At 40.8% G+C, this 26,544-nt stretch overlaps 1 protein-coding gene across 2 annotated transcripts in view; it reads left to right on the forward strand.

The window, feature by feature from the left end:
* Positions 1 to 26,544, forward strand: part of EPHA4 (EPH receptor A4) — a 133,369-nt gene that overhangs the window by 92,349 nt on the left and 14,476 nt on the right. For both annotated transcript variants that reach the window (XM_054585618.1, XM_054585619.1), the window contains exons 6-13: positions 6,996 to 7,120; positions 8,395 to 8,554; positions 9,706 to 9,817; positions 18,208 to 18,266; positions 20,138 to 20,251; positions 20,507 to 20,692; positions 24,694 to 24,755; positions 25,201 to 25,410. In XM_054585618.1, the coding sequence (XP_054441593.1) occupies positions 6,996 to 7,120; positions 8,395 to 8,554; positions 9,706 to 9,817; positions 18,208 to 18,266; positions 20,138 to 20,251; positions 20,507 to 20,692; positions 24,694 to 24,755; positions 25,201 to 25,410 (1,028 nt within the window). The remainder of the gene's footprint in view (positions 1 to 6,995; positions 7,121 to 8,394; positions 8,555 to 9,705; positions 9,818 to 18,207; positions 18,267 to 20,137; positions 20,252 to 20,506; positions 20,693 to 24,693; positions 24,756 to 25,200; positions 25,411 to 26,544) is intronic.

Genomic DNA, 26,544 nt, shown 5'->3' on the forward strand with positions numbered 1-26,544 from the left:
TTTACCTAAAAAATAGCAGAGGGCTAAGCCAGCTCATTGAATGTAGTGCAGATGAGATCCTGGGTATATGAAAGCACTCTGTACACTGCTGAGTACTATAAAATACTGCAGTGATAATTGTGGAAAAAAATTTACTTGGTGCTCTTTGGTGCCATAGGTAGTGCAGAGCGCAAAGAAACCCTTCCCTCCCTTTGGTGGGATGTGGAAGAAAGCAATTAATATTAGCACCAGAGTTCTTAGCATCCCTGCAACAGCAAAACCCTTAATCACAGGGATATCATTAGTGCTCTGAAGCATTTAATTTTGATGCTTGACAGCATTTAAAAATGCGCAAATCTTTGATAAAGAGCAAATCAGAGCTCCAAAGTTGAAATAAGAAAGAAAGGGGGAACAAAAACCACCTTAAGCTCCGAGTAATTAAATTTAAATATGCTATTTGCATTAAGCGGAGAGATGTATAAACTATGGGTTGTTTTTTTTTTTTTTTTCTATCAGTGAAAGATCCCTTGAATAAACATCGTCTCTTTCATTTCGGGTCCCAGGAGGGGACAGTAACCCTGCTGTGGTTAAGAAGTCATCTTCGTCCAAACACTGGGCATTGTGTGCCGCTGACATCCATGCTTTAGGTTTCTGTAGGATTCTTGACTTTCATAAAGGGCGTTTTTCACTCTTTCTCGCCTACAGGCTGGAGACCTTTCTTTGCATCTTTTTTTTTTCTTTCTTTCTTACTCCCTCCGCCCAACTAATTTGAGCCAGTAGTGAAATGCAGTCTCTCTGATTCAGCTAATTCACCGCCACCCAAGTTCCCCCAGTTTTTAATTCACTGCTCGTGGAGCTGGACCCAAGAAAATAGTTTCATAGCCCACGAATGAATGTCTATAGTGACTCTGTCCTCCTTTTCTTTTCTCTGTATCTCTTTTTCTCCTCTCTATTCTATTTAGGTATCACAAGTACCAAACTGCTGCAGTAAAATGACTTGTAGGTGTTTAATGGCAAGTCATTGAGGAAGTGAATAAAAGAAAATTACAGCATTCACGCCAGTGGGGAGCAAGAGGAACTGCTGAGCTTTGAACCAAAGAAAGTTAAATTTACTATTTTCTTAAAAGGAGCCACCTCTGTTTGACATCAAAGCATCTCTTGTAATTCTTCACTGTGAAACGTACCACTGTTAGAAAGTCATGATCCAGCCCCTAATCTGTGCTGTTTCTGTTTATCAAAAACACACACAGAGATAAAACCCACATGTGCCTTCTGGATGCATTGTGGTCTGCTCTCAAACCCAATGGAACCGCAGGCACATAGCAAATGGGGATTTGATTTAGAAAGCCCCCTCCTTTTCTCGGGGATATGTAGAATGGTGCATACAGAATTATTTGGGGGTTAGGGAGTTTATCTTGGCTTTCTCGTAGAAAGCTCAGATCATTCAACTGCCAAGCTGTGGTGAATTTTCCCTTTTACTCTCTTTCGTTTTTGCTCCAACTTTAAAAAAATGGTATTTTACTACCATTTTATTAGTTTCCAATAGGTGTGTGGAGACAGTCTGTTCCACAGGCTTGATCTTGCTGCCCTTCCCCTGACCGCAGAGGGCTCTTTATTCTGTTCCCCTGACACTTCAGCAAAGATGTCCTTTTGGGGGGATTTCAAGGACAAGGGTAACAGCTTTGGCTTCTCCTGACAGTGGCTGACTCAGCTTATCCTAGTGCACCTTTGGAGAAACTCTGGGTGTCAAAGAATTATAAAATGAGGGGGCCACTCACGGTTCTTTCTGGATTTAGGGTTATGATTTGGAGGTGGGTGCATCTCAACACCACTGCACCTTCCTGGTTAGGACATCAGGAGAACTATTTGCATATGTCCCCCAGCTACAGCAATGAAATACCAAGCAGATTGTCAACATCTCACTTAACCAAAAAGAGCCTGTGCTTCAAAATGCTTCCTGTAGCAGGTGCACTGAAACTAGTTTTAATGTAAATTTACATTTGAATGACATTTTACAGGCTGTGTGTTTGGGAAAAGTTTAGCAGCATCGTGTATCCCGTAGAAAACAGACTCAGTTTATAATTAGAATTGTCATCTGCTTCCCTCCTAATTGTCAATATCTTAGTTAACCTAAATAGCAAAACCAAACCCACAAAAGGTCATCTGAAGCAGGTGCAGATAAAGAGTTGTTTTAGGGATGACTTACTTCTGGTACTTTATGTTTAGAAAACCCTTTTTTTCTGTCTACAAAGTATACTTTAGGTCTGTTTTAATGTTTAGTTCACTTTTACTCACTTGACTAATTTATAGAGCACCTACTATGTGGCCGACATGATCTTAGATAGTGGGTACAGAGAGATGAATAAGCCCCACCCACCTTATGGAAGGTACAGCCCAGTAGCTCACATGCTTGTGTCTGGAAGGGAAGGTGTTTTACAAATGGAAGAACGGAGGTGAGGCAAGTTGAGTGAGTTGCCCAAGATGGCAATTAGTAAATATCCAATTTGGAATTTTATCTAAAATTTCTTTAAAAATAGATCTCTTGTTGTCGACAAATTAGTACAAAAAAAATAGTTTAAATATGTGGATCAAATAATATTTTTAACTTTACTTCATTTCATATGTCCTAGGTGGGCACTCAGCCCTCAGAGAACTAGGGTGCTACTGTTTTCCTGAAAATTCCAGTCATATTTGCAGCAACTCTGCTCAGCCCTCCTTTGGTCCTTTCCTGCCTCCTCCGTGTCCCTGCCACCCTTGACCACACTCCCCAGCCTCACTCTAAACCCTCCCGTGGTCCGTTCTGCAGTCCTCAGGGCACGTCTCCCTCTTCGGGCTTCTTGGCTCGGTCACTGTCTTTATTCAGCCAAGTATGGACATCTCTTGGCCATTGGAAATTCTGCTTCAAAACTTTGCAAATTAAGAACTTCACTGAATTAAATCACAAACTTAAAAGAAAATTCCCTTTAGCAGTTCTCGTCTTTGTAATTTTTACATCAGTCACCTTTCTTGAACCATGCTACTGTCTACTAGCATGACTGCGTCTTCTTGTTGTGTGGTATGTCCAAGTTCTAGCCATTAAAGGAGGCCTGCTTATGTCTACAAACACAACACTTTTCTTATACCAAACATGTCTTTAAAGAAGGGAGTCTGGATAAATAGGAATGCTTTTCGACCTAAGACGCGTCCCTTTCCTTCAGTGAAGATACTGACATCAGCGCTCAGCTTCCTCTTGGTTTTCCTGCTGACTCTGAAGCAGGTGCATTGTGTCTAAAGATGGCCACCCCTTACTTCTCCCATCACCATGAGAGAGCTTGGATTAAGAGAGGATTTGTCAGGACTGTCTCCTCTTGACATCTAGAAAATGGGTCTTCTGAGTTGACATTAAAGAATGTCTTCTCTGTGAGGCTATTATAAAAATTCCCCCATCTTTTTTCTTTTTCAGTGTAGAGGAGTTTAAAGAAGATGGAATTTAATCAGATACCAAGGGTTGTATTTGATACAGCTTTGTTTGCCTTCCTTTTCTTTGCTTTGTTCCATTGGTGCTCATTAAGTATGTGCTAAGTTGATGAGCCGATTCTGCACAAGAATCATGTCTCTGTAAGGTTGCAGAATATAAATCAGAGAAGTGAGAGGCAAGGAGAACCTTTTCTCTGTTTGGTCTTTTCATGTTGACCAAAATTCCCACTATGAAGTGGAAACCTTCTTTGGAATTAAGGCATTGATTTGTGAAAGCTCCCATTAAAACACATATTTGAGGTAAGTGTTCAAGGCATTATTTTATTAGTCTTTTGTTTCTTCTTCTAATTCTGTTAGCCAAGGGCAGAGCCCTCAGGGTTTGGGACTCAGGATCCAGGACGTTTCTAAACTGAGTAAAGTCTGGCAGTGTTTACCAAAGCATAGAAACATATCATTGGTGGCATGAGAGGTATTTTTAGGGAAGACCCAGATGAAATGTTACATAATATTTGAATTGCCTTGTGTGAAAGTTAGTTACTTTTTAAATCTCTCAAACTCTGGTTTATCTGTGTTTTTGGCAAAGTGTGGAGAGTCAAGAGTGTCCAGCAAACATGGGAAGTATTGTTTCACTTAGATGTTATTTTCCTTTGTATGGTTACTAGCCATCATTGCAAGTGATAACAATAATGGGACACTTCCTTTCAAAATATTTTCTTTGAAAATAATACAGTGTGTCACTTTAAGAAAAAATATTACTTAAACCATAGCACAAGATGCAGAGGGCTGTGGCAGCAGTGAGTAATATGGATGACATGAGAAAACTGATTCTTGGGAACCACCGGGGTAGGGACATGCCCCTGAGAAATGCCTCATCTAGGGGAGCCGGCACGGCAGCCATACACGGTAGGGTGATGGCTTCCAGATGTAGAGCTGGAGGCAGCGTTGGAAGCCTAGCTGCCATGGCCAGGGAAAAACCCTTCTGTGGCTTATAATGGGGAGCGCATCCCCATTGCCTCTTCTTTCCCAAGGGGCAGTGTGGCAAAGCCTGGCTTTTTCCAAACTGGTGGTGTTCTTACCCGAGAAGGTCAGAAGTTCTCTTCTACTGGGAGGAGCGACTGCCATATCCTACTGCCATGTAATTGCCACACACTACAGTGGAGTAGCTTGTTTGAAGTATGTTTCTCAGTCTCACTTGGTCACGGAATGCTTTTGTCACTGTGGCCTGATAAAAATGCTCTTCTGCAAAAACATCTGTTCAGCAAGAACTCAGACTTCACAGCCACACAACATCATCCTTTTTGTGAGTTACAACTATTTATTCTACTTTCCTCTTTAACCCCATTTTCCTTCATTTTTATGACAGCCTAGTCAGCGTACACTCTGTTGGTTTATTTTCACATCTGTGCGTATGCGTATTCCAAGTAGGGCTGCATTGGAGATACTCTGTTAGTTAACGCAATCAGAATGCTAACGCCCTGCCTGAAGTGTGTGGAGGGCTTCAGCTGAGCTCGTATTGCGTGCGAATGGGCGCAAGGGCACCCCTGCTCCAACTTCTAAAATGGAAATAGGATTCATTTCCCATGTGCACCAGCTCGATGGCCCAACCAGAGAGAAGCCATCTCAGTTAATCAGCGCCCTTCAAGGGCCGCCAGGCAATCCTTTCCCGAGAAATCTGTTGATGATCAGGCGGTGACCCAGACCGTTGCTGAGAGAAAGTTCATTTTATAACTTTATGATTTTCTTCCCTTCTGCTTTCTTTCTAATGGCCTGGCTTTTCTATTTCATTTCCCAATTCTGAACATCAGAGATTAAAGAGCCCCTTTTTACGGAGTGCATGCTAAAGTGTTCTGTTAGGCAATATATTTATTACCTGGAGTGAAATGGCTTTTCACAGCCAGGTGGCCTTCTTAGCTCCCTTGCTAACTCTGTATTTAAGAGAGTCACCCCTTGTGTTTAGCTGGACAATGGCTCTGTGTCAACCAGTGAAGAAAGAGAACAGGCGTGTGTGCGTGCGTGCATGTGTGTGTGTGTGTGTGTGTGTGTGTGTGTGTTAGGGGAGGGGCTCTTTAATACAGCTAATGAGCACATTTCCGTTTTTCATTTTCTTCAGATGTTCAGTGGCTTCCATATGTCTGCTGCGTGCAGCTCTGTTCATCCAGTTTGGCATTGGTAACTTTGGAGTTGCCTTTGATGGGAGACATGTGTATCCACTGTATCTTTCACTAGTGTTTATGCCTGAGATGCTATCTGGAATTGCTTTGGGAGGTTGGGGAGAGGGAGAGAGAAGTGTGTCTATGTGTGACTGTCTTGAGGTGCCCTGACCAAAGAGGCTGGGCATCAAATGACCACCTCCAAGAGATGCTCCCTATTGGACTGGCTTCAGCTGGAGGAGTCTCTGCAACTATACTGTGTCTGTGTTTCCCTTGCCATCAATATACCTGTCAGACATGGTCAAGTGGGTTTGAAGCGAGCCCTATTCCATTTTCAGGGACAATTTATTTTATTTTTTCATCCAGTTAGGGTTTGGCAGGTGCGTGTGCGTGCGTGCGTGCATATGGGTGTGAGTGTGTTGGAAGACCCGACACTGGCATTGTTTCTTAGTGGCCATTTTTGGATGTTTTTCGTGTAATTTCACAATTTGGGAACAAAAAACAATATATATTCAATTTAGGAAGACCTCTAATCTGGTTCTACAGATCAACTTTGTTAGAGAAGATTGCATATTTCATGACTGCTTCCTTTTCTCCCTGGAGATGGCACACACGTGCCATTGTCAGTCACAGCGGCTGGCTAGGCGTGTGGCCACCCCAGCGGAGAAGCAAGCATTGGGCAACCTGCTTATGTACATCTCAGGTGTGTTGCTCCCCCCAACCCCTGATACCACACCCAGCAGAGGGCCGCTTCGGTGTCTTTCTCAGTGGAAAGAAGTTTTGCTACTCAGCAGGCAAAAAGCAATATTTTGACTCTTGTATAATCATTGCAAAACGCCATATATGTCCAGAGAGACCATCATTGCTTTTTTTGTGTTCTTCATTATTTGCATGGTTGTGTTCAAACTGGAACCTTGCACTATAATTAGGCAGTACTTTTATTTATATTGGAAAGTATGTAAATTGTCTGCCTTTGGCATTCCCTCCAGTACCCTTGGAAGAGTTGTGAACCCTCTTGCTTGTATAAAATTAGAGACCAGTAAGATGACACTCAAGTAGGATGAGAAGCAGTTTCATTGGGCTTAAAAGGAAATCTCCCAAGAGCTTTCCCAGCTTGCTCAAAATCAAAAGCAAATAGCATTCTCTATACCGACAGCCTTTCATGAGGGATGGTTACAGGTGTCGTGGGTGTGAGACTGGAGGCCTGCAGACCTACCAGACTTTTACTTCGGAGATTATTTTTCTAAGACAAACCATGTACAAAACGGTATTGGAGAGAACCATAAAAATGGTATGTTTACTTTGGGCAAAGAACAAAATGGGGATTGAGAGTGACTGACACCACTATTTTTCCCCCGAAAGTAAACTGCTTTTTTGTTTGTTTGTTTGTTTGTTTGTTTTTCCCAATAGCACCATCATCCATTGCTTTGGTCCAAGCTAAAGAAGTTACCAGATACAGTGTTGCTCTGGCTTGGCTGGAACCAGATCGGCCCAACGGGGTCATCTTGGAGTATGAAGTCAAGTATTATGAGAAGGTATTACTTGAATGAGCAAGGTTCCCTGCTCCCTTCCTTTTGTCCCTTTCCTTTATTTCCTCCATTCCTCCCTCCCTTCATCCTTCTTCCCTCTCTCTTTTCCTTCCTTTCTACCTCCTCCCCTTTTTCCCTTCTTTCTTTCATGTCTAGTTTTCAGCCAATTATAAATCCTGGAGTACCAGCGAATCTCAAAGCCAAATGCATTTTGTTTTCTAGTCAAATCTAATTATGAAATTTCTTGTATTAAGTTCGTTATCTTCAAAAACAGGAAAAATACATTGGATTCTAATAACCATATTTTTTTAGCAATAGAAATCAAGATAGTTCTAATTTATAACTCTTCTATCAAAAGAGTGACTCAGAAAAGTTGAAACAGCCCTGCCCAGTGTAGCTCAGTTGGTTGATGCATCGTCTTGTAGACCAAAAGGTCATGGGTTCAAATCCTGGTCAGGGCACATACCCAGATTGTGGGTTCAATCTCTGGTCAGGGCATATATGAGAAAGCAACTAATGTTTCTCTTTCACATCAATGATGCTTCTCTTTCTCTCTTCCTCTGTCTCTCTAAGAGCAATGAAAATAATGTATTTGGATGAGGATTTTTTAAAAGGCAAAATAATGAGCAGCTAAAGTAGATTACTGCTATTCAGAATCAAGGTGTGGCTTTTGATGACTTTTAATAGAAAATCAGAGGAGGAAAATTACATTTTTATGCCTCTTAAAGTTATAGAAAGACATTATTTTTACAAATAGCTTGTCTCTAATCTTAAAGGACAGAATTCTGAAGAGAACTATTTGCATTCAAGGTTGTCTAAAAAATGAGCAATTGTCTTCTCATTCTTTTTAAAGATAATCATTTATTGGCTTCCTTATTAAAAGCAGAAAAGGGACAAGATTGTTTTCATTGAAACCAGATTACCACATTTTCTACATAGACAGTAGAAAAAGACAAGGGGATTTCTTACAGTTATTTCTTTTAAATTGATGGGTGTGGAGTGAGAAAAGCCACCAAGCATCGTCTAATGTTCTTTTCAAAAAAGATGATGAATAAAGATCTAAATATGCTCAGTGTCAACAATGATCATAAAAGAACTCTACATTTCTTTCAACATCTAAGAAGTAACAATAGTACTGCTAACACTGAAGAGAATATAGGGTTTAGAGAGTTTATCAATCTCCATTTTCTTTCAACTTCTGAGTAGAGTGGCTTGGCTCCTTTAACTTTGCTCCTAAAATAAGTGGAGGATTTATTTTGCCATCTTCCTTCGTAATGTAGGATCAGAATGACCGAAGCTATCGGATTGTCCGGACAGCTGCTAGGAACACGGATATCAAAGGTCTGAATCCTTTGACTTCCTATGTTTTCCACGTTCGAGCCAGAACAGCAGCTGGCTATGGAGACTTCAGTGAGCCCCTGGAGGTCACAACGAACACAGGTAACAAGTTCTGAGGTTCTTTTTACCATTTGGGGCAAGTGCTACTACAGTGGCATCGAAGGAGCTGTATGTAATTTTTGATTGGGCAAACATTTCGTTTCAGTGAACAATGCCTGTAATTTTGAAAACCTTGTGCTTTTTAGAGAAGTCTGTTTTCAGAATAATATTATCTGACCTGTTTTTTCATGTGGTTGAGAAAATGTAGTCTTTTCCCCCCTTGTTTTCAGCCTTCTATAAACCATGAGAAATGCGATTGTTAAATCAGTTGAGAGTTGCATAGCATTTTTACATTAAGATAGGAAATATTCCTCCTGAGGAGATTGGAGAAGAGGCCATTTTTTTCTTTTCTATTTGTTTCTGGGGACCTTTTTAAATTGTCAGAGCAGTTTTTTTTTATAAAGCCCTTTGGGATAAATATATCCAACTCTTTAAACATTGTGAGTTGGACCAACTGGTTGATTGAATCAAAAATGTTAACAGGGGGCAAACCCATCATAAACAGCTTACTTGACATATCTCCACCTCCCTAATTACTTGACTACTTGATAAGGAGGTGGTGGAGCAGAATTTTTGACACAACTTCTAGAAAGTAATTTTATTCACCCATTATTAAATGAAATAAGATTTTTTTAAAAAAAAAAAGAAGAAAAAGTACTCCAGAATTGAATCTGAAGGTGTCTGACAGACATTCTTTGGGATTATCCTCAAAGCCTTCAAGGAGGAAGCGGCCTTTGAGCTGGACAACAGTAGGCAGATTTTTGATAGATTTGGGAAGGTTGAGAGGGGGAAGAACATTCAAAATCTGCTTGTCCTTTCTGAAATTTCCCACTAAGGAATGCGTCATATTTTTATGTAAGTGTTAGAGCTGAGAGTAAAAAGGAAAAAAAGAAGGGGAAAGAAACCTGAGTGGTAATATTTACCACAGGCTTTAATAACAATCTTCTGGTTGAACTTCTTCATACAATTATAAAAAGAATGCCCTTGTCTCATTAAGGCTGCCTCAGAAAACGCGTTTGCATGAATACTTAACGAAGGGCAAAGAGGCTATAAGCATTCTGAGTGCCTTCAGAAATTTGAAACTTGTGACCCAGTCAGAAGTGCTACCTCTTAGGACCTGCCCAAAGGTGATCCTTGTGTGACTTCTTTGCCAGTGCCTTCCCGGATCATTGGAGATGGGGCCAACTCCACAGTCCTCCTCGTCTCGGTCTCTGGCAGTGTGGTGCTGGTGGTCATTCTCATCGCAGCTTTTGTCATCAGCAGGAGGTAAGCACTTAAGCCACTCACTGAACATCCCCCGCCTTCCCAGTTTTTATGAGGGAGCTTTTTGTCCCCTCCAAGCAAAGCAGAGGCTTTGATTAGCATTATAAACACAACATTTGCATCTCAAGTCCCCTTCTCTTTGCTTTGATCTCCCCACACCCCTCCTGGAGCTGCCGACTGTACCCTGGTGGCAGCTCTCAGAGTTGAGAGCCTGGAAAGACCCAACTAATTCCAGGAAACCAGGCTGAAAAGCAAGCCAGTGGGAGATTTCTAGATACTCTAAGCTGTAAGGTGTTACATTTATACGTCTCTTAAGCTTGGACTTACTGCCAAAGGCAAAAAAAGAAAAAGCCATATAAAACTTGGGACCAAAATCTGTGCTCTGCCATTTGTCAGCTAAATTACTTAACCTCTTTGAGTCTTTGTTTTCCTTTTAGAAAATGGGAATAATAATATCTGCCTCAAAGAGTTATTGATGGGAGAACTCTGATAGGCAAAGGAGATAACATGGTGCATAGTAGGGGCTTCAGCATTTCCAGACAATATCGTAAGCATAGCATTGTTCTTGGAAATAAATCTCAAAGAGTAGATTACTCATTCTCTATAGCTGTACAAACTGACTTGATACTTTAAAAACAATCTAGAAAAGAAAACTAAAAATGGTTTGGGAGCATATTCTTGTGAACCATCTCCTTATTAACGCTGCCGGGAGCCTTGGGAGGAATGGGCATGGGAGGGGGCAGCTGCTCGTCTGCATCATGTACCCACACCTGGGCCTTCCTTGTCCCCTGTGAGAGAAGCTGCTTCTTCTCGGACCTTCACCTCCGATCCCATCAGCTGTTTCACAAGGTGGGGCTTTTGGGTGGGAAACACAAAAAATGCAGAGCCTGAGCATGTCAAAATGATTCTCTTCAATCTAAACCTGTCATGTTATAGAAGAGGAAAATAATACTAAGGAAGACATAGCCCTTGTCCAGGGTCATCACGCTGCCCTAGTGGCAGGACTTCTGTGGGAGCCCCAGTAGCCATGCAGAGCTCGCAGGCCACTGTGGAATTATCGTCTCACTGCCTCTTCTGTTGGTGACCTCACTGATGTCACAAGTATGCCTCCGGCTATTTCCAAGGTCCTGGCAAGCCACCACGCCTTTCCCTCACTTTGGTGATAACATTATAATTAGGGTGATGACCGTATAGCTTACTCTGCCTGGATAAGGTCCCAGTTGTCACATGTATTTATTAATATCGTGTCTCCACCCTTACTCTCCAAAATGTCCTGATATATAGAGATCAATTATGGTCACTCTAACACACTTTGGAACAACTCCTCACGGTGTATGGGCACCTACATTTGTCAGTCTGTGAGTTCTTTTTTGTGTAAAGTCTATAACTAGGGGAGTTTGATCAGAGCAATGTGTCCTGTCTCGAAGAAGCTAAATCTACTACAAAGTCTCATCCTTGGTGCTATAATTCACACATATGTATATACGTATCCAATCCATTCTATGCAATGGTATATCTTGGACTTTGGAAACTTCAGCTGGCCTGGATAGAATTTGAATTTACAGTGTCTTCTTTTGTTGTTGTTGTTGTTGTTGTTGTTTGATTCCCCTAGCATTGATTTTGGAAGCCAATCAAGCTGGACCTCTTTCTTGTTCATTGTCATTTGATTTTGTGTGTGTGTGTATATGTGTGTGTGTGTATATACACACCTGCTAGGCACATTAACACTCGGGATGATATGCATTAATATATATATTCATCTGACAGTGGGAAACAGGGAGTCAGATGAAGGGGAATAGAAGTTACATGGACTTTTGCTTTCCTTATTACATATCACTGCATTGGAAAAATTTTGCAATGTCTATATATAACTTTTTTTTCACAAAATATAGATGTTTAAAAGTTTAAAAATAGAAAAAAACTTTATTAATTACCTTCACCTCCCAGAACTATATATTTGGCTGAAATCCAGCACCATGTGATGCTCAGAACCATTCGGGACAAACAGCACCTGTTTGTAGAAAGTGGGTCCCTTCTTGTGTTTCGACCTTTTCTCCAATGTTGGTTGGAAGCATTTTGTAGTTGTCGTCCAGCTTGCCTTTAATGTACATTTTTTTTTTAAAGAAACTTTAAGTTGCCATGAATATAGCAGTCAAACCCATGTAATTAGAAATAAGTCACCTCATTATGAGTTTCCCTCGGATGTTCTGCTTGAATGAAAAGAATGAAAATGTAATGCAGGAAGACAAGTTTATTAAAAGCCATAGCTCTAGAAAATAGCGTCACAAGCCTGATGACTTAATTTCCTCTCTGCTTTTATTGATCACTTTATTATTTAAGGCAGGATTGATAGCAGGATGCATCGGATTTCCAATTATGAGTCCCTACCTTAGAGAATTGAGCCTGTCGAGTTACCCAGCGATGATTCCTGTCCCTTCTTCCCCATTTAAAAAAGAAATGTCACTTCCCAAGGCTGATAAACACTGCTTGGTGATTGGTCTTCAATGGATCACTTTTTAGAAAATGAAATGTCAACCCCTTGCCCTCCTATTGATTCTGCTTTAGTGTTGGCCATAAAGCTGTCATGGGGAGGCTGCCTGGAGCCAGGTAGCTGACAGGCTCTGCCGGGGCTGGTGCACACTCAGCTGATTCTTCCTCACACGCTGGCCTGTGCTCTGTCATGTTCAACGGCAAATGTTAAAATGGGACAACAACGGGTGACGAGAGAGGAGACAGGCAGTGCGGATAAAAGTCGAGCCCATGCTTTTCGTGAGAGGACGTGTGAAAGGTGGCAAATGATACTCCCAAAATAATCTCGACACACTGCAGCCAGCAGTCCGGGAAAGCAACAGAGGAGACATCCTTGCCTGGAAAGCGATGGGGCTGCTTCTGGCTCCCTAGAGGCACAGAATGTTGATGGCGGGACAGTTGCTGGAGCCGGACTCCTTAGAGGGTGATTCTCCTCCACGGGAAGCCAACACTGCTGATGGCATGTGAGGTTTTAAAGAGGTAGATGGGCAGGGACCCACAGGTCCCTTTGAATACCTCAAAGAGAAAGGCTGTTTGGTGCTAATTGGTCCTTAAAGGAAGAGGAAAGAGCCTCAGGCTCACAGCTGGTGTCTTACTAGGTTTTTTTATTAATAGTAATTGTGTCATTTATGTCATCACATTTGCTTTACACTAAGAAGCCTGGGCTTCAGGCAAGACAGAGTAATCTTCACTTTTTTTCAATGAGAAGATCCACATTTTTCTTTTGGCAAACTTGGATGTGTAAACATTTTGGAATCCCAGTGACAGAGTTAAACTACTAAGTTTATAAACTTTATATATTTAAAATGATATGTTATACAAGGCACATTGAGCTCAATGTACTGTATGTTTTTACCACCTGCGTTATGTTAAGCAAATTAACTGACATTTTATATAGGCATCTTTGATCAGTGTCTTCCTCATGACTCGAGTAATATTTTAAGGATTCTGTCAGCTTTTTGGAGAAGACAGTTGTACTTGCTAAGTGGGCTGTTTAAGGTGCAGCTCTTCTTGTATCCATGGATGCTGTCCGTAGAAACTGTATGGCAAACCACATATGCTCATTCTCTTAGCAGACAGCATCATTTCCCACTTTCCTGTAGGTGCGTATTTGTAAGCTCTACCGTGGAACCACTTGATTGCCTTTTGAAGTGATATTTGAAAAGAGTCTTCACAGCAAATCATAAAATGTAATAAGATCATACACTTCAGGACTAATGATCAAATGTGTTAAATTTCTCTGATACGCCTCCCCCTTTATATTAATGATTTCATTGGGCTTCCTCCAGAAGCATCCCAAATAGCATTAATTCGGGTTGCTTTAGGCCAGTGCGTCTTCCCCAAATATTCCTTTATTGTTCAAGTATGAAAAACCCTTCTAAGAATGGACTAGAACACCAGATGATTCTCCCCTTTGTAAAGGACAGTTGGTAATCAGAGACAAGTATTGGCTGATAACAGGGCATAGGCTGCTTTGACGCTCACCTTGGATGATTGCTATTGATACTAGCTTTCCATTTATGTTAGGGTTATAAAGTACCCCTTTTACCTGAATTAAGAAAAAGAAGCAAATTAAAGACAAAAAATGGAGTGTATGACAAAATTTGTGAGGGAGCTTTACCAATGTTTCTGGTTTAAGAAACTCAAGTTCTAAGACTGGCTTCTTGTATATCAGGAACTGAGGACTGGAGAGGAGGTTAAACAGTGAACTGAACCAAAGGCATGCAGCTATTTAGTTGCCTGATCAGGACAGGGTTTCATCTCTCCTGATTTCCAATCCTGGCATAGATAGGTTATTTTAATGTCTTCTTAATTGAAAAATTTGACCTACATCAAAAGCTACCATTGACAGTTTTGTTGAACCAAATTTTTAAGAGTCTGCTCAGCCCTGTTGGTAATATTTGTAATCTATGAATTAATATGCAAGTCTAATGCATACTATAAAGTTAGAGATTGCAAGTTGGCTGTGTCTTCTTAGGAAGGTTAAGATTTTCCACGTTGAAGATAACTATTCACATAATGCTGAAACAGTTACCATTCAGTCTGCATGTGCCTTTCCCTGGCATCCTCATTGGAATATTATGATCACATAAGAATGAATACACTTAAATGGTAGCCTAAATTGGCTCCAATGAAGCCATGTAAATTCATACAATTAGGGGGCAGATGGTACTGCAGGAACATTTCTAAACAGACTTCGTGCAATCGCACGGTACAATTTCAACCACTTCAAAATGTTGCTCATGAAGAGCATTTAGACATCATTTGGTGCAAGAACCATGGTAGCTTAAGGTAGAAGAAAAAGAAGGATGGCGTCCATGGCTCCTCCTGGGTGATGCCACTGAATGCTGGAAAGGGTTCCCTGGAGCTGGGCTAGTTAATACCTTGCTTTATCTTCTCCCATCTGCACTTGAAGTGAATAAATTATTTACCTTTCACTAATTACTCAAATTAGTATTTTGGGGGTCAGGGAAGTTAGTATTTTAATAAAAGTGGGTTTCTTCTGAGCCTGTGTCCCCGTCCCCTCCACCATTTGGTTTGTTGTATTGAGGCTCCTCAAGGTGCCAGGAACAACACATTAGTTGGGAGGGCAGTGCTGGGGCTCATGCTGTTCCTCAACAATGTCCCTTAATACCCTTATTACGCCTCCCTTTGACAGAGGGAGGGCTTAGGTCACTGGCTTTCAAAGTTTCACCTGCAGAGGGGACCCCTTAATCTAACTCCTGCAGTTGAAAGATCCCATGTTTCCTTCTGGGGCATTCACTAACCCACCACTCCCCTCCTTGCCCTTTTTAAATCAGCTTGCCCACATCTCAATAATTAGAAAGTCTTCAACAAAGGTTTTCTTCTGGCATTCAGGTGATCTGCCTTGGATGTCAATCCTGAGTTAGCACATCTTTAGGCTGCATGCATTCCTCCAGGCTGGCTGACCCAGCAAGACGCTTCACTGGGCTTTCTTTCTTGGGGCTATAAAGGACACATTGTCCTATCCTGGGACAAGGAGAAAGGGTCATCAGGTGACAAAGGTAGCACAGGACTGAGGCATTTTAGTTTTCAAAGTATTATTAAAAAGCTAATAGGCTACAATTAGCCTTTGAACAATAATTCTAGTGTTCCTTTCTCAGTGTTCCCTGTCCTCTTGCAGGGTCTTCTCCAAGTCACACTCCAAAGTAAAGAAGTTTCCTTAAAGAAATACCTTCGTCTCTAATTTGATTCCTCCTCTATGTTTAGAAGTCTGAGGAAACGATGGACATGTCAGCCTTATAATTAATGATCCCTGCCATTTTGCATTTCCTCTGGCTTTGCACATATTTAATGAATGTGCTTGATATAAAACAGATAACCCCACCCCGGGGCAGCTTGAAGCCACTTGTTTCTCTTGGTGCATACATGCCAGAGTTTTTGATGAACCCAGTGACAATTTAAAGTTGGCACCAAAGCTTTCTTGCTCTATGCACTCCCCCTACCCCCTTTTTAAAGGAAAGAAATTCAAATCGGTATTGGAGACCTAAAGTGGTTTAAAAGATATACTTGTAATTTCAGATAATGCTTTTAGGAGCTCTGATAAGATACAATCTCTCAGGCTGGCAGGACCCTATCACACCCTTGGGACCTAGCCAGGCATAAATTGTTGTTTTCATAGTCCCTGACTTAACACGCTTACATTTCCTTTAAAAAGGGAAGGGTGGGGGAGGTTTGGAGGGCACTACATCTTTCTTACAAATGTTTAGTTGCAGGGTATTTAAACTTGTTTAGTTTCCTTGATGAAATAGAGGATTTTGAGAGCAGAGTAGAATACAATTTAAGTGGATTAACTGATCTAAAATGTAAAATCACTGCTAATTACGTCTCATGCCATCATATACCTTCATCCCCCCAGTGAGAGGTGTGTATGGTGGATCGGGATCAGGACAGGCACACTCCAGTGCTTGCTGAGAGGGACACACGTGGGTGAATCACTCGCTGCCTGCCCCTGTTCCCACATCTGTGCAGCGGGGACTGAGTGTGTGTCTGTCTGCCTGATGCTTTCATAGGGTTGTTGTGAAGATGCAGTGAAATAATAGATGTGAAGGCTGTTAAATGCAAAGTAAAAAGGCAAGCTGTTATTTGGGACTGAATTACACATGCTTTGCCAGTTAACTCTCGTAACTGGATCTCTGTTTACTAAGCTGCTTCCTGCTTTGCGACCAGTTAGGGAGGAGATGATATATGTGAGGAAAGCTCTTTGAAAAATTAAATGCAGTGTAAAAGTGCAAGGTATTATTATTTGCAAGGGAATTACAGACACGGAGGAACATCTGTGGGTTCTGAGGGTCTGACTGTGGAGCAGGCTCCTGCCTTGCCGACAAGGAGGAGAGGAATGTGGGTGAGAAGCTCGGAACACGGGGCTGTGACGAGCGGCCACCCCCTCGCACTGCATGGCTCCTGCGGGTTCTGTGTTCTCTTCACGTGACCATTAGGCCTTCTCTACTTGTCCACTGTCAGGCGCTCAGTTGCTGCATTCCGACAGGACCACACTGGCCTTCAGGGAACATTCTGTCAACTAAGAACCTCAGTTTTCTCATATATAGCAGTCTCAGCTGATCTCTTTAAAGCCCCGATAAAATATAAGACGATAATAAACTCCAATGTCAACTTGACATTTCTGACAGAAACAAATGTACACATTGTATTCACTAATTTAGTTTCATCTTCCCAAAGTTTAGAGAGATGTAATACCAACTGAGTTAATTTTGTGTGTGTGTGGAAGATTGTATTTATTTATTTAGAGAGAAAGGAAAGGAGGGAGAAAGAAAGGGAGAGAAACATTGATGTGTGAGAGAAACATTGACTGATTGCCTCTTGCATGCCTCCAGCTAGGGACCTGGCCCACAACCCAGGCATGTGCCCTGAGTGGGAATCGAACTGGCAACCTTTTAGTCTGCAGGCTGGCACTCAAGTCCACTAAGCCACACCAGCCAGGGCTGATTTTCTGATTCACTACCTGATATTTTATACACACATATATGCATATACATATATACACACACATACATATATAATGTATTAAGATTACTGGTTCAAGATTTATATATAGTCAAGGTTTCTGATTTCCAAGACTTTATAGCAAAACCAGATCTCACTCTTAGAGGATTATTTGGGTCAGAATGAATGCCAACTGCAAGACTGGACACTATTTTTTTTTTTTTTGAAAGAGAATTAAACTACAAATGGAAGTTCCTTATTTTCATGTTTTCAAGTTTTCTACAAACTCTTGAGGGATATAATCCAGTACAAAGCAAATATTTACTCTTGAAATTTCCATTAATAGTTTAGGGTTTGGATTACCCTTCAAATTGAGGAGATTCCCTTCCATGTGAATCCAACACTCAATTGTATGCAGCAACTGAAACCAATAACCACAAAACCATTGTTTTAAGAATACCATATAATAGGATAATGAGCTACCTATCACATACTGGACCTCATTGCGATTTGATTTATCCAGCGTTCACCCATGGAAACTTGTTTTAATTTAGAATACATGTAGGAAAATTAATCAATACATTTATAATCTATCTTCAATAATATGAATTTATTTTGGGGATTTGAAATTATAATTACATTATACAATCTTTGCTTTATCCCCTCAATTTAATAGAGTAGTTAAGAGCAGAGACTTGGCACTCTGGTGCTTGTACTTGAAACAATTCTTCAGTACTGAGATGGCAGGTTATTCACCTTGTGAGTTCACCTCCCGTAAACCTCAGTTTTCTCATCTGTGAAATGTGCATTAGTGTATCTGCCTGACTTACATTATGGTAGCAAAAACTTATCTTATGGTTTTCAGATTTTAAGAATATTTTTTTTAATTTTTTTAATAGACGGAGTAAATACAGTAAAGCCAAGCAAGAAGCAGATGAAGAAAAACATTTGAATCAAGGTACAAAAACTTGATTAAAAGTAATTTTAGTTTTAGAGCATGTCTTCTGTTTTCAGTTTTGAAATGTCTAAATAATATTCACATGGCTATTCATATTCTAGTCCTTTTATGGAATTATCCAGATATTGTACTTCAAGGTTATCACGCTGAAATAGGTGATTGGGGATTTTTGAAAGTGAGATTAAAGATGGGGATTGGGGGAATTCTTTTAGATTTTGTTTTCTTTTCTTTTATCCTTCTTCCTGAAAAGGTATTGGTCTACCTGGCTCATTTTTGTAGCTGTGAGGCAAGATCTAACAGATAAAAAATTTTACTTTCTTCATATTAGAAGGTAAAATATATAGAGAGAAGGAATACGAAATTGAAATTTCATTGCTCTGCCTACGAAAATAAGTAGAATTCAAGACCAACAGTATTTCTTTAGTGGATCCTGTTTTGGTTTTTGTTTTTAATCCAAACGGGGTCAAAGAATGAACTCAGAGAATTGGCTCTATAATGACTTGAGCAAGAGAGAAGACTCTTAAGTAGACAGAGTTTGAAAGCTCCTTAGGAACACTGTTCAGCAAGAATTTTTGAGATGATGGCCCCATGGTCTCCTTCTGCACTGCCCAATATATCAGCCAACGGCCACGTGGACTCCTGAATACTTGAAACATAGCTAGTGTGAATGAGGGAGTAAATTTCAAATTCTATTGAATTTTAACTAATTTACATTTAAATAGCAACATGTGGCTCATAGGCACCCTATTAGACAACGCAGGGAGGTAAAAGGAAGAGAGAGTCTAGGGGTAGGAAGGATAATATTGAGAAAAATGAGAAAGATTTTCTTGGGTAGAGCATAGGAAGTGATGGAGGACATGGAGTGCCTGACGGCTCTTTATTTGTTCACTTTGTTTCCTTTCTAAAACCGTTCTTTTTAATTTGCATGATGTATATATTTTTAAAAACAAAAATGTCATTTTTTCATTGTGATGAAGACAAGACTGACAAAGCCTGGAAAATCAAAGGGATTGGGCCATTCAATGTCTTAGATCCTCTCTGTGCCCCAAAGCCCCAGGAGCTCAGGCAGGGAAAGGAGAGGTGTGAGTGCTGGTAGAGGGTTCCTAGTGATTACGAGTGCCTCTCTGGGCTGCTGCTCCAGAGTCCCTTTCTGAATTTAGTTTGCAAGTGACTGTGGGGTATGGCTGAATACACTTCCTGGTATTCAAACCAAACCATTCACCGTTAGGCTACATTTCATCTGCTAAAGCTTCCTGATGAACTTCAATGACTTTACTTTATCCCAAAACAGAATAAAAGTTGAGATCCAACACAGAAGCTATGTTCCCAAGTCAATTAGCAGATCTTATTCCTCTTGTCCATTTTAACCTAGGTTTAATCTTAGTTTATTAGTGGTCGGTCACATATTAATTGGTCCAGATATTGGGTAAAAGGTGGCACCATGTAGACAGGGCAGTTGAAAAAGAAAGCTTTTATTATCTTTCATAAAGGAGGATGGCTGGAAAGGTGGGTAGGACATGAACAACTGATCAGGACAGCAATACTCAGAGCGAATACACTCCCAATTTCCTTCTTCATTTTCTCCATTGGATGAGTGGTTTATTAAAAATTTGTCCTTGAAGTGCGAAGATACTCCACGTCAGAAGTCAGTACAGCTGCAGCCTCTTCAGTAGCTAACAATTCTTTGTTTACCCACTAAGGAAAACCAGAGCAAGAATTTAAACATTCTCACACATCTACGCTAAGTATTTTTCTCATTCTGAAGAAAACTCTTCCTGTGCTAAGTATTTTTAGACTTACTTAAGACAACTTAAGTTTATTCGTGGCTCCTGAGAAGTGTTTGGTCATCCTCTCATGTGTTTATTATGTAGGTGTTAGAACTTATGTGGATCCCTTTACATATGAAGATCCCAACCAAGCAGTTCGAGAATTTGCCAAAGAAATTGACGCATCCTGCATTAAGATTGAAAAGGTCATAGGAGTTGGTAAGTGTCTGAGTATCTGTCTAATAAATGTATTTTCTTTGTGGATATTAAATCTCTATATGTGATTATATCAGTGTGTATGAGTATATTGTATGTCTCTGTATATATGTAAATATCTGTACATAAAATTTCCTTGCTCTATGAAACACTAATTATGTTGCCTGGCTTGTAATAAGCAGTCAACAAATGTTTGCTATTACTCTTTCATCTTGCCTGTGATCCTGGTCCATAATCAATTCTTTTTCTCTCCCAAAGGTGAATTTGGTGAAGTTTGCAGTGGGCGTCTCAAAGTGCCTGGCAAGCGAGAGATCTGTGTGGCCATTAAGACGCTGAAAGCTGGTTATACAGACAAACAGAGGAGAGACTTCCTGAGTGAGGCCAGCATCATGGGACAGTTTGACCACCCGAATATAATTCACTTGGAAGGCGTCGTCACCAAATGTATGCGGGTCACTCCCTTTACAAAGCCAAGTTAGAAGTTACTGGCAAATTAAACACACATTTTCTTTCCAGGGAAATGACAGATGGAGCAGACCCACTGATTGCTAATAGGAGGAAATCAGTGCAGGACATGTCATTAATCTTGTAGTCAGCTCTAAAGGGGTCTATGGTTTAGGCTGATACCACTCTTTCCAAGGCAGCTTGTGTGAGATTTTAGGGAAATTAATATTGCAGGTTTTTGGTATGCCTCGCCATCTTTCAAATCTTTGCTAGACCCAACTGATTGTCACAGGGTAGGCGCAAGCAGATGGTAAGCAAAATAAATTGTAAGTACTTTTTACATAAAGCACAACACAACCTCGCCACACCTAGTGCTGGAGGCTTCCGTTCCAGATGCAGGGAGGGGATCTTGGGAATCTTTATTAAATGGGAGATTTGCTTGTCTGCTCTCCCTGATTTATGGCGGCTGCAGTTCAGCACCCAGTTGCAGTAACACCTGGTTGAACTTTCCTTTTTTAGTCCATTAGTGTTCCCTGAGCCTGTGAACCACGCTTCAGTTAAAATACAACACAGCTCAACAGATGTATTTTACAAAGCAAACCCTGAATGTGTTGGGAAGGCTGGCTAAGACCAACTTATAAAATGCCACATGGACAGTGCAGCTGAAGTGGTTATTACTGAAGGTGGCTCTGTTCCAGGAGCCCTAGTACCTCCTACAGTTCATGCAGTCAAGGGTCTTGTAAGCCTGGGGCTATGTCTCCAGGAAGCCGAGGTGCCTCTTAGCAGTTTGAGGTGCCTGTGAAATGCATCCTCAGACAATGGTACAGAGGGACTGCTCCAGTAGGTGAAGGGGAGAAGGAAGTGTAGGTTAAAGATTAAACTTTGGACATAAGACCTGGGGCAGAGGGGGAAGTAAGACACAAGGCATAAAGCCTTTAAGAGAAAATGAGGTTACTAAAAAGTGAGAAAGTATACACCAGTTCAGAGGTCCCCAAACTTAAACCTGCAGCAGAATCCTGGGAAATTCTCAAAACAGTTTCCTGAACCTCATCCTCATAGGTTTGATTCAGCAGGTGGGGTGAGGTCCATGTGTTCAAATTTCAGGCTCGAAGGTAAGCCAAAAGTGCATGCAGTTCCCGGACCACGCTAGGAGAACCTTCAGTGGGCCTAGAGACCAAAGACTTACACATAACTCTACTGCTAGTTGAACATGTGGCCTTGACTTGTTGCTCGATATTTCAGTCTCCTCACCTGTAAAATATAGATAAAAATAGAACTTGCCTTACAAGGTTATTTTGGATGAATTAGTCAGCATATTTAGCATAATGGTTGGCACATTAAGAAAAAAAACAAAAACAAACCTCTTGCATGTTAACTGGTGCTACTATGTCTTAAGAAGTATATCTTTCCTCATCTTCAGAATTCTTCAAAAAAAAAAAAGGAACTTTAGTGTGAAGGATATATAATTTTTCCACCTCAGGTGAAGGCTATAATTAGCATAGAATAGCTCTATTTGCTTTTTAAGATTGGTTTTACAGACAGGATATTTTTCTGTTGCCTGTGGCCTTTGGGCCTGCCCAGGGTCCTTCACTACTTTAATTAAAAGATAACATTCTGTTTAAATACTTCTGCAGGTCCAGTTTCTCAAAAGGAGGCTCTGTTCAGCGTTGGGTATTTTTCCTGCCACAGACAGTGATTTTCACAGCACCTCTGTAGAAGAGAGGAGAAACAGGGGATCTTTGTGTGAAAGTCCCACTGCGCCTCTAAAACCCACAGCTATTACAGCTGTAACTGTTATAAACGACTGGGTGCATTTGCATAATGCAGTTGTCACTGAATTAAAATGATTTAAAATTTCCACCAGAGGAACTGTCCCCTCCCCCTCCCTCTCCCCTGCCCACTGCACCCCTACCCCAGCCTGTTCCAGAAAAGGAACCGCCCCCCTCCACGAGCCCAGCGTAGGCCCATTTTATAAGCCCCTTTGCTTCTGGAGACATTCATCTTTATTTCTCTTGTAGAGCTCATAAAGATTCTGACAAATGGATACTGTTAATAAGCAGAGAACGGAATGCAGAAAAATCGTGAAGATGGTGCCAACAGTCGGACTAGGGAGGTGTGAGGGTGCAAAGGTGGACTGGAAGAGTGTGAATTCATTACCAGCAGTTACTTGAGTAACTTTTTAAATTGACAAGGAGACTATAAATTCTCTCCACTCCCCCCACCCCGTCTTTTGGATCCTCTACTCTCTTCCCCACACCTCCAGAGGGGCTGGTGAAATGGAAGTAGGTGTTAATGCACCGCCAAGAGAGCCACCCTTCCTCATGAGTTGACAAAGTACCTTTTGATTGAGACAGGTTAATTAAAACTCATTTAGAGGCATTTGTTCTGTCTGGAGGACTGTGGCCGCAGATGGAGAGAGTGACTGAATCGAAGGACTAAGAGCTTCTTCCTGTTTGCGGGGACAGAGGGGCATGGGGACCGTTCCCGCAGCCCAGGGCAGAGACTGGAGGTGGTCTCCCTCCTCCTTCGGTCTACACCGAGACTCCCGCTTTCCCTGCCAGCTTTCATTCCTCGCTTGACAATAAAATCGCCGTGGGGTTGATTTCCAATCCAGAATTTTTGCTTTGGAAAGATTTCTAAGACAGGACACTGAAAAAATGCCATCAAAAATTGATAAATTGCACTTTGTTGAATTTAAAAATGTCTGCTCTTTAAAATGTTTGCCCTTGGAACAAAGACAAATGTCCTTTCCCCCACACCACAACAGAGTATTTTGACAGGGGTTCGGGTTGGGAAATGTATCAGTTTAGAATAATTTGGGGGGAAGGGGCTCTTCAGCAGTGATATATCCCAGCCCGTGTTCCCTAAGTCCAAATAGTCGACAATTAACAGAAAGTGTGAATATTTTTTATTTATTTTCAAACTAACATTTTATTTTCCTCCCAGGGAATCTTTTATGTTCTTTGCTCTAACCCTTCCCTTAGTATAATATTGAGAATTTACACGCCGCCCTTCCCTCATACCCCCCTCCCCAAATCCCCTTCAGAAAAAAGGAATTTCAGACCTTGAGTCCACTGCCAGTGACTAAGAAACTAAAGAATGGTTCTTATTTCCTAGGTCCTCAGAAAGAAAACTGAAGTGAAATAAAAGTGGTATTTCCTCCACTTTCCCCAAACCTGAAAATCATTATAATTTCTTTGCTGAAAGAAAGAAAGATGGAAGGAAGGAAGGAAGGAAGGGAGGGAGGGAGGGAGGGAGGGAGGAAGGAAGGAAGGAAGGAAGGAGTGGGGAACAAGAATGTTCTAGCTCTGAATTAAGATTGCAGTCTAGGATGAAACAATACAATAAACCTTTTCTGTGATGTTGCTGTTGCTGCTGAAGTTGGTGGCTTAAGGAAACAAATAGAATACATTTATTTATTGAAAGGAAAAGGGGAGAGAAAGGATATAGCCCTTAATCTGGGCAAGACAAGGAAAGAAAATAATTTTCATGCTTGAGCTTTAAGATGTGTCTGAGCAATGAAGTAGTCAACATAGCGACTGTTTCCTGAAACTCAGGTTTCTCCAAATAGGTAAAAAAAAGCTTTGCCCGTCCATGGATTCAACAGTACAAGTGGTTCTTCTGGGGATAAAATGAATGAATTATCCTAAAGATTTTTTTTTTCCGCCTTAAAACAGGCCTGCGCATTTATCGTCTTCCCCTTCTGCTTGAGAGAGCAATCATCCATTCACGTGCTCCCCCAATACTGGAGGCCGCTTTAGTTACAGGCCTTGTCAACAAGCCATGCAAAGGGTTAACCTTCCAGATGGAATTTAAACCTACTCGTCTTTTTAATATTTCATTCCTAGCTCCCCACAGCTGAGACATAAGCTTGGCTTGTTTTAATTAAATTAGATCACACAAGACAGGTGTCTTGGCAATAAAATTGTGCGTAGCCCATTTTTATCTCCTCCACTGCAATGCTCATCAAGGGTTTGTGTTTTTCTTTCTGAAAACTCTAGGTAAACCAGTGATGATCATAACAGAGTACATGGAGAATGGCTCCTTGGATGCATTCCTCAGGGTACGTGGCTGCTCTATATTAAACCCAAGAATGTGGGTATTTAGAAAACTAATAGACCCTTCACATCTGTTCTACTTGGTGGTATTTTTTAATGGGGCAAAGGAAGAAAAAGAGAAATAGAGAATGATGTAATTTTTAAAAACCGTTAAATAATCCATGTTCAACTGGGGTAGGATTTGATTTATTCTTGTATTGTGGGGCTGTTTGAACCATAGATTCATTATAGTTGGATAATTTCCATCTATCACAGGAAGCAAATACAACTTCTTAGATATACTCACTTTACTAGTGAATTAATGACTTTGGTCAAAAAGGCCCGGAAATAATGTTGAGTTGGATTGCATACCGGATACAGATATCAAAAAAGATCCCAGTCATAAAGGCTCGGTGAAAATTAATTTGGTCTAATGCTAATGAGATTGTTCCTTGCTCCTTTCCTATGCAGAAGAATGACGGCAGATTTACAGTCATTCAGCTGGTGGGCATGCTTCGTGGCATTGGGTCTGGGATGAAATATTTATCTGATATGAGCTATGTGCATCGAGATCTGGCTGCACGGAACATTCTGGTAAATAGCAACTTGGTCTGCAAAGTGTCTGATTTTGGCATGTCCCGAGTGCTTGAGGATGATCCGGAAGCAGCTTACACCACAAGGGTAAGTTCTCAGTTTTGCCTCTAAAACTGTTCCTCTATTCTTATTTTGATGCTTAAGCTCTTTGTGATTTTACAAGTTTCCCCATCCTTAAGACTCTCTTCATACCCATGCATCCATTTTTGAACCATGTTTCCTAGACAGGGATTTTGAAACAGCTTCTATGTGTGTGACTTTGCACTTTACAAAGCCACAAAGTGGAACTTCACTTACTGTATTTTTTTTGTATTTAATTTTTCTTCCTTTCACTCCCTGCTTCTCTCCATCTCTCTATCCTTCCCTCCTTTCTTTCCTTCCTTCTTTTCTATTTGTTTTAGATTTTTTTATTTGGTTCATTTTTATTATTAATATTGATATTATTTTAAACAAGACAAACAGTGTTTCTGGTTGGTTGGTTTCCGACTCTGAGAGTGTATATACAGGATTTATAAAACATTTACTCTGTGCGAGGTTTTCTAGTATCTAATGGCTTTCATTTTACTGCTGGTAGATAAGCCAGGATTAAGGCACAGTTAAGAGTTATCAGTATCCAGTTAATGGCTATGCTATCTTGGCTGGACCATGGGAATATAAGATACTAATGGAATAAACACAGAATCATAAAAATTATTGGCCATTAGGGCTGACACGGTTAAAATCAACATGAAGGAGACAGTTACCAGCCATTTAATGCTTACCATTTTGTATGTGCAATCCTGAGCATTGGCTTTTTTGTTTGTTTGTTTGTTTGTTTGTTTTTCTTGTAGTGTTAAGTTTCTTTGGCTCTAGTTTTAATTCATACACGTATCCTCTTTTGAATCTCAAATGCTTTCATTTAGGAAAGAATACATCTTTATGAATGCCAGAGATCTTTTATTTTGTCCCAGTGATTAGAAAGAGACAAGTTAAAGGAGACTTCTTAAATGATGCATTTACGTAGATAAAACCTTAGCCAAATATTTAAGGAAGGCAGAGGCGACACAAACGTTCTTCTGTATGTGATACGTATAAATGTGATAACACTGGGTTTTCAGAGTAAATTATACTGAATCACTGCAATTTCTAGTACAATATATTGTCCGTTTTAGTAGCCCTAACAAAGCAAACTTTTAAATGATGTCTTCTTGAACTGCTTTAGGGTCTGAATTCAATTTGAAT

The sequence above is a fragment of the Pteronotus mesoamericanus genome, unplaced genomic scaffold (genome assembly GCF_021234165.1).
Source record: "Pteronotus mesoamericanus isolate MK-2021 breed Mesoamerican mustached bat unplaced genomic scaffold, CSHL_Meso_final contig_90, whole genome shotgun sequence".
In the NCBI taxonomy this organism is placed as follows: domain Eukaryota; kingdom Metazoa; phylum Chordata; class Mammalia; order Chiroptera; family Mormoopidae; genus Pteronotus; species Pteronotus mesoamericanus.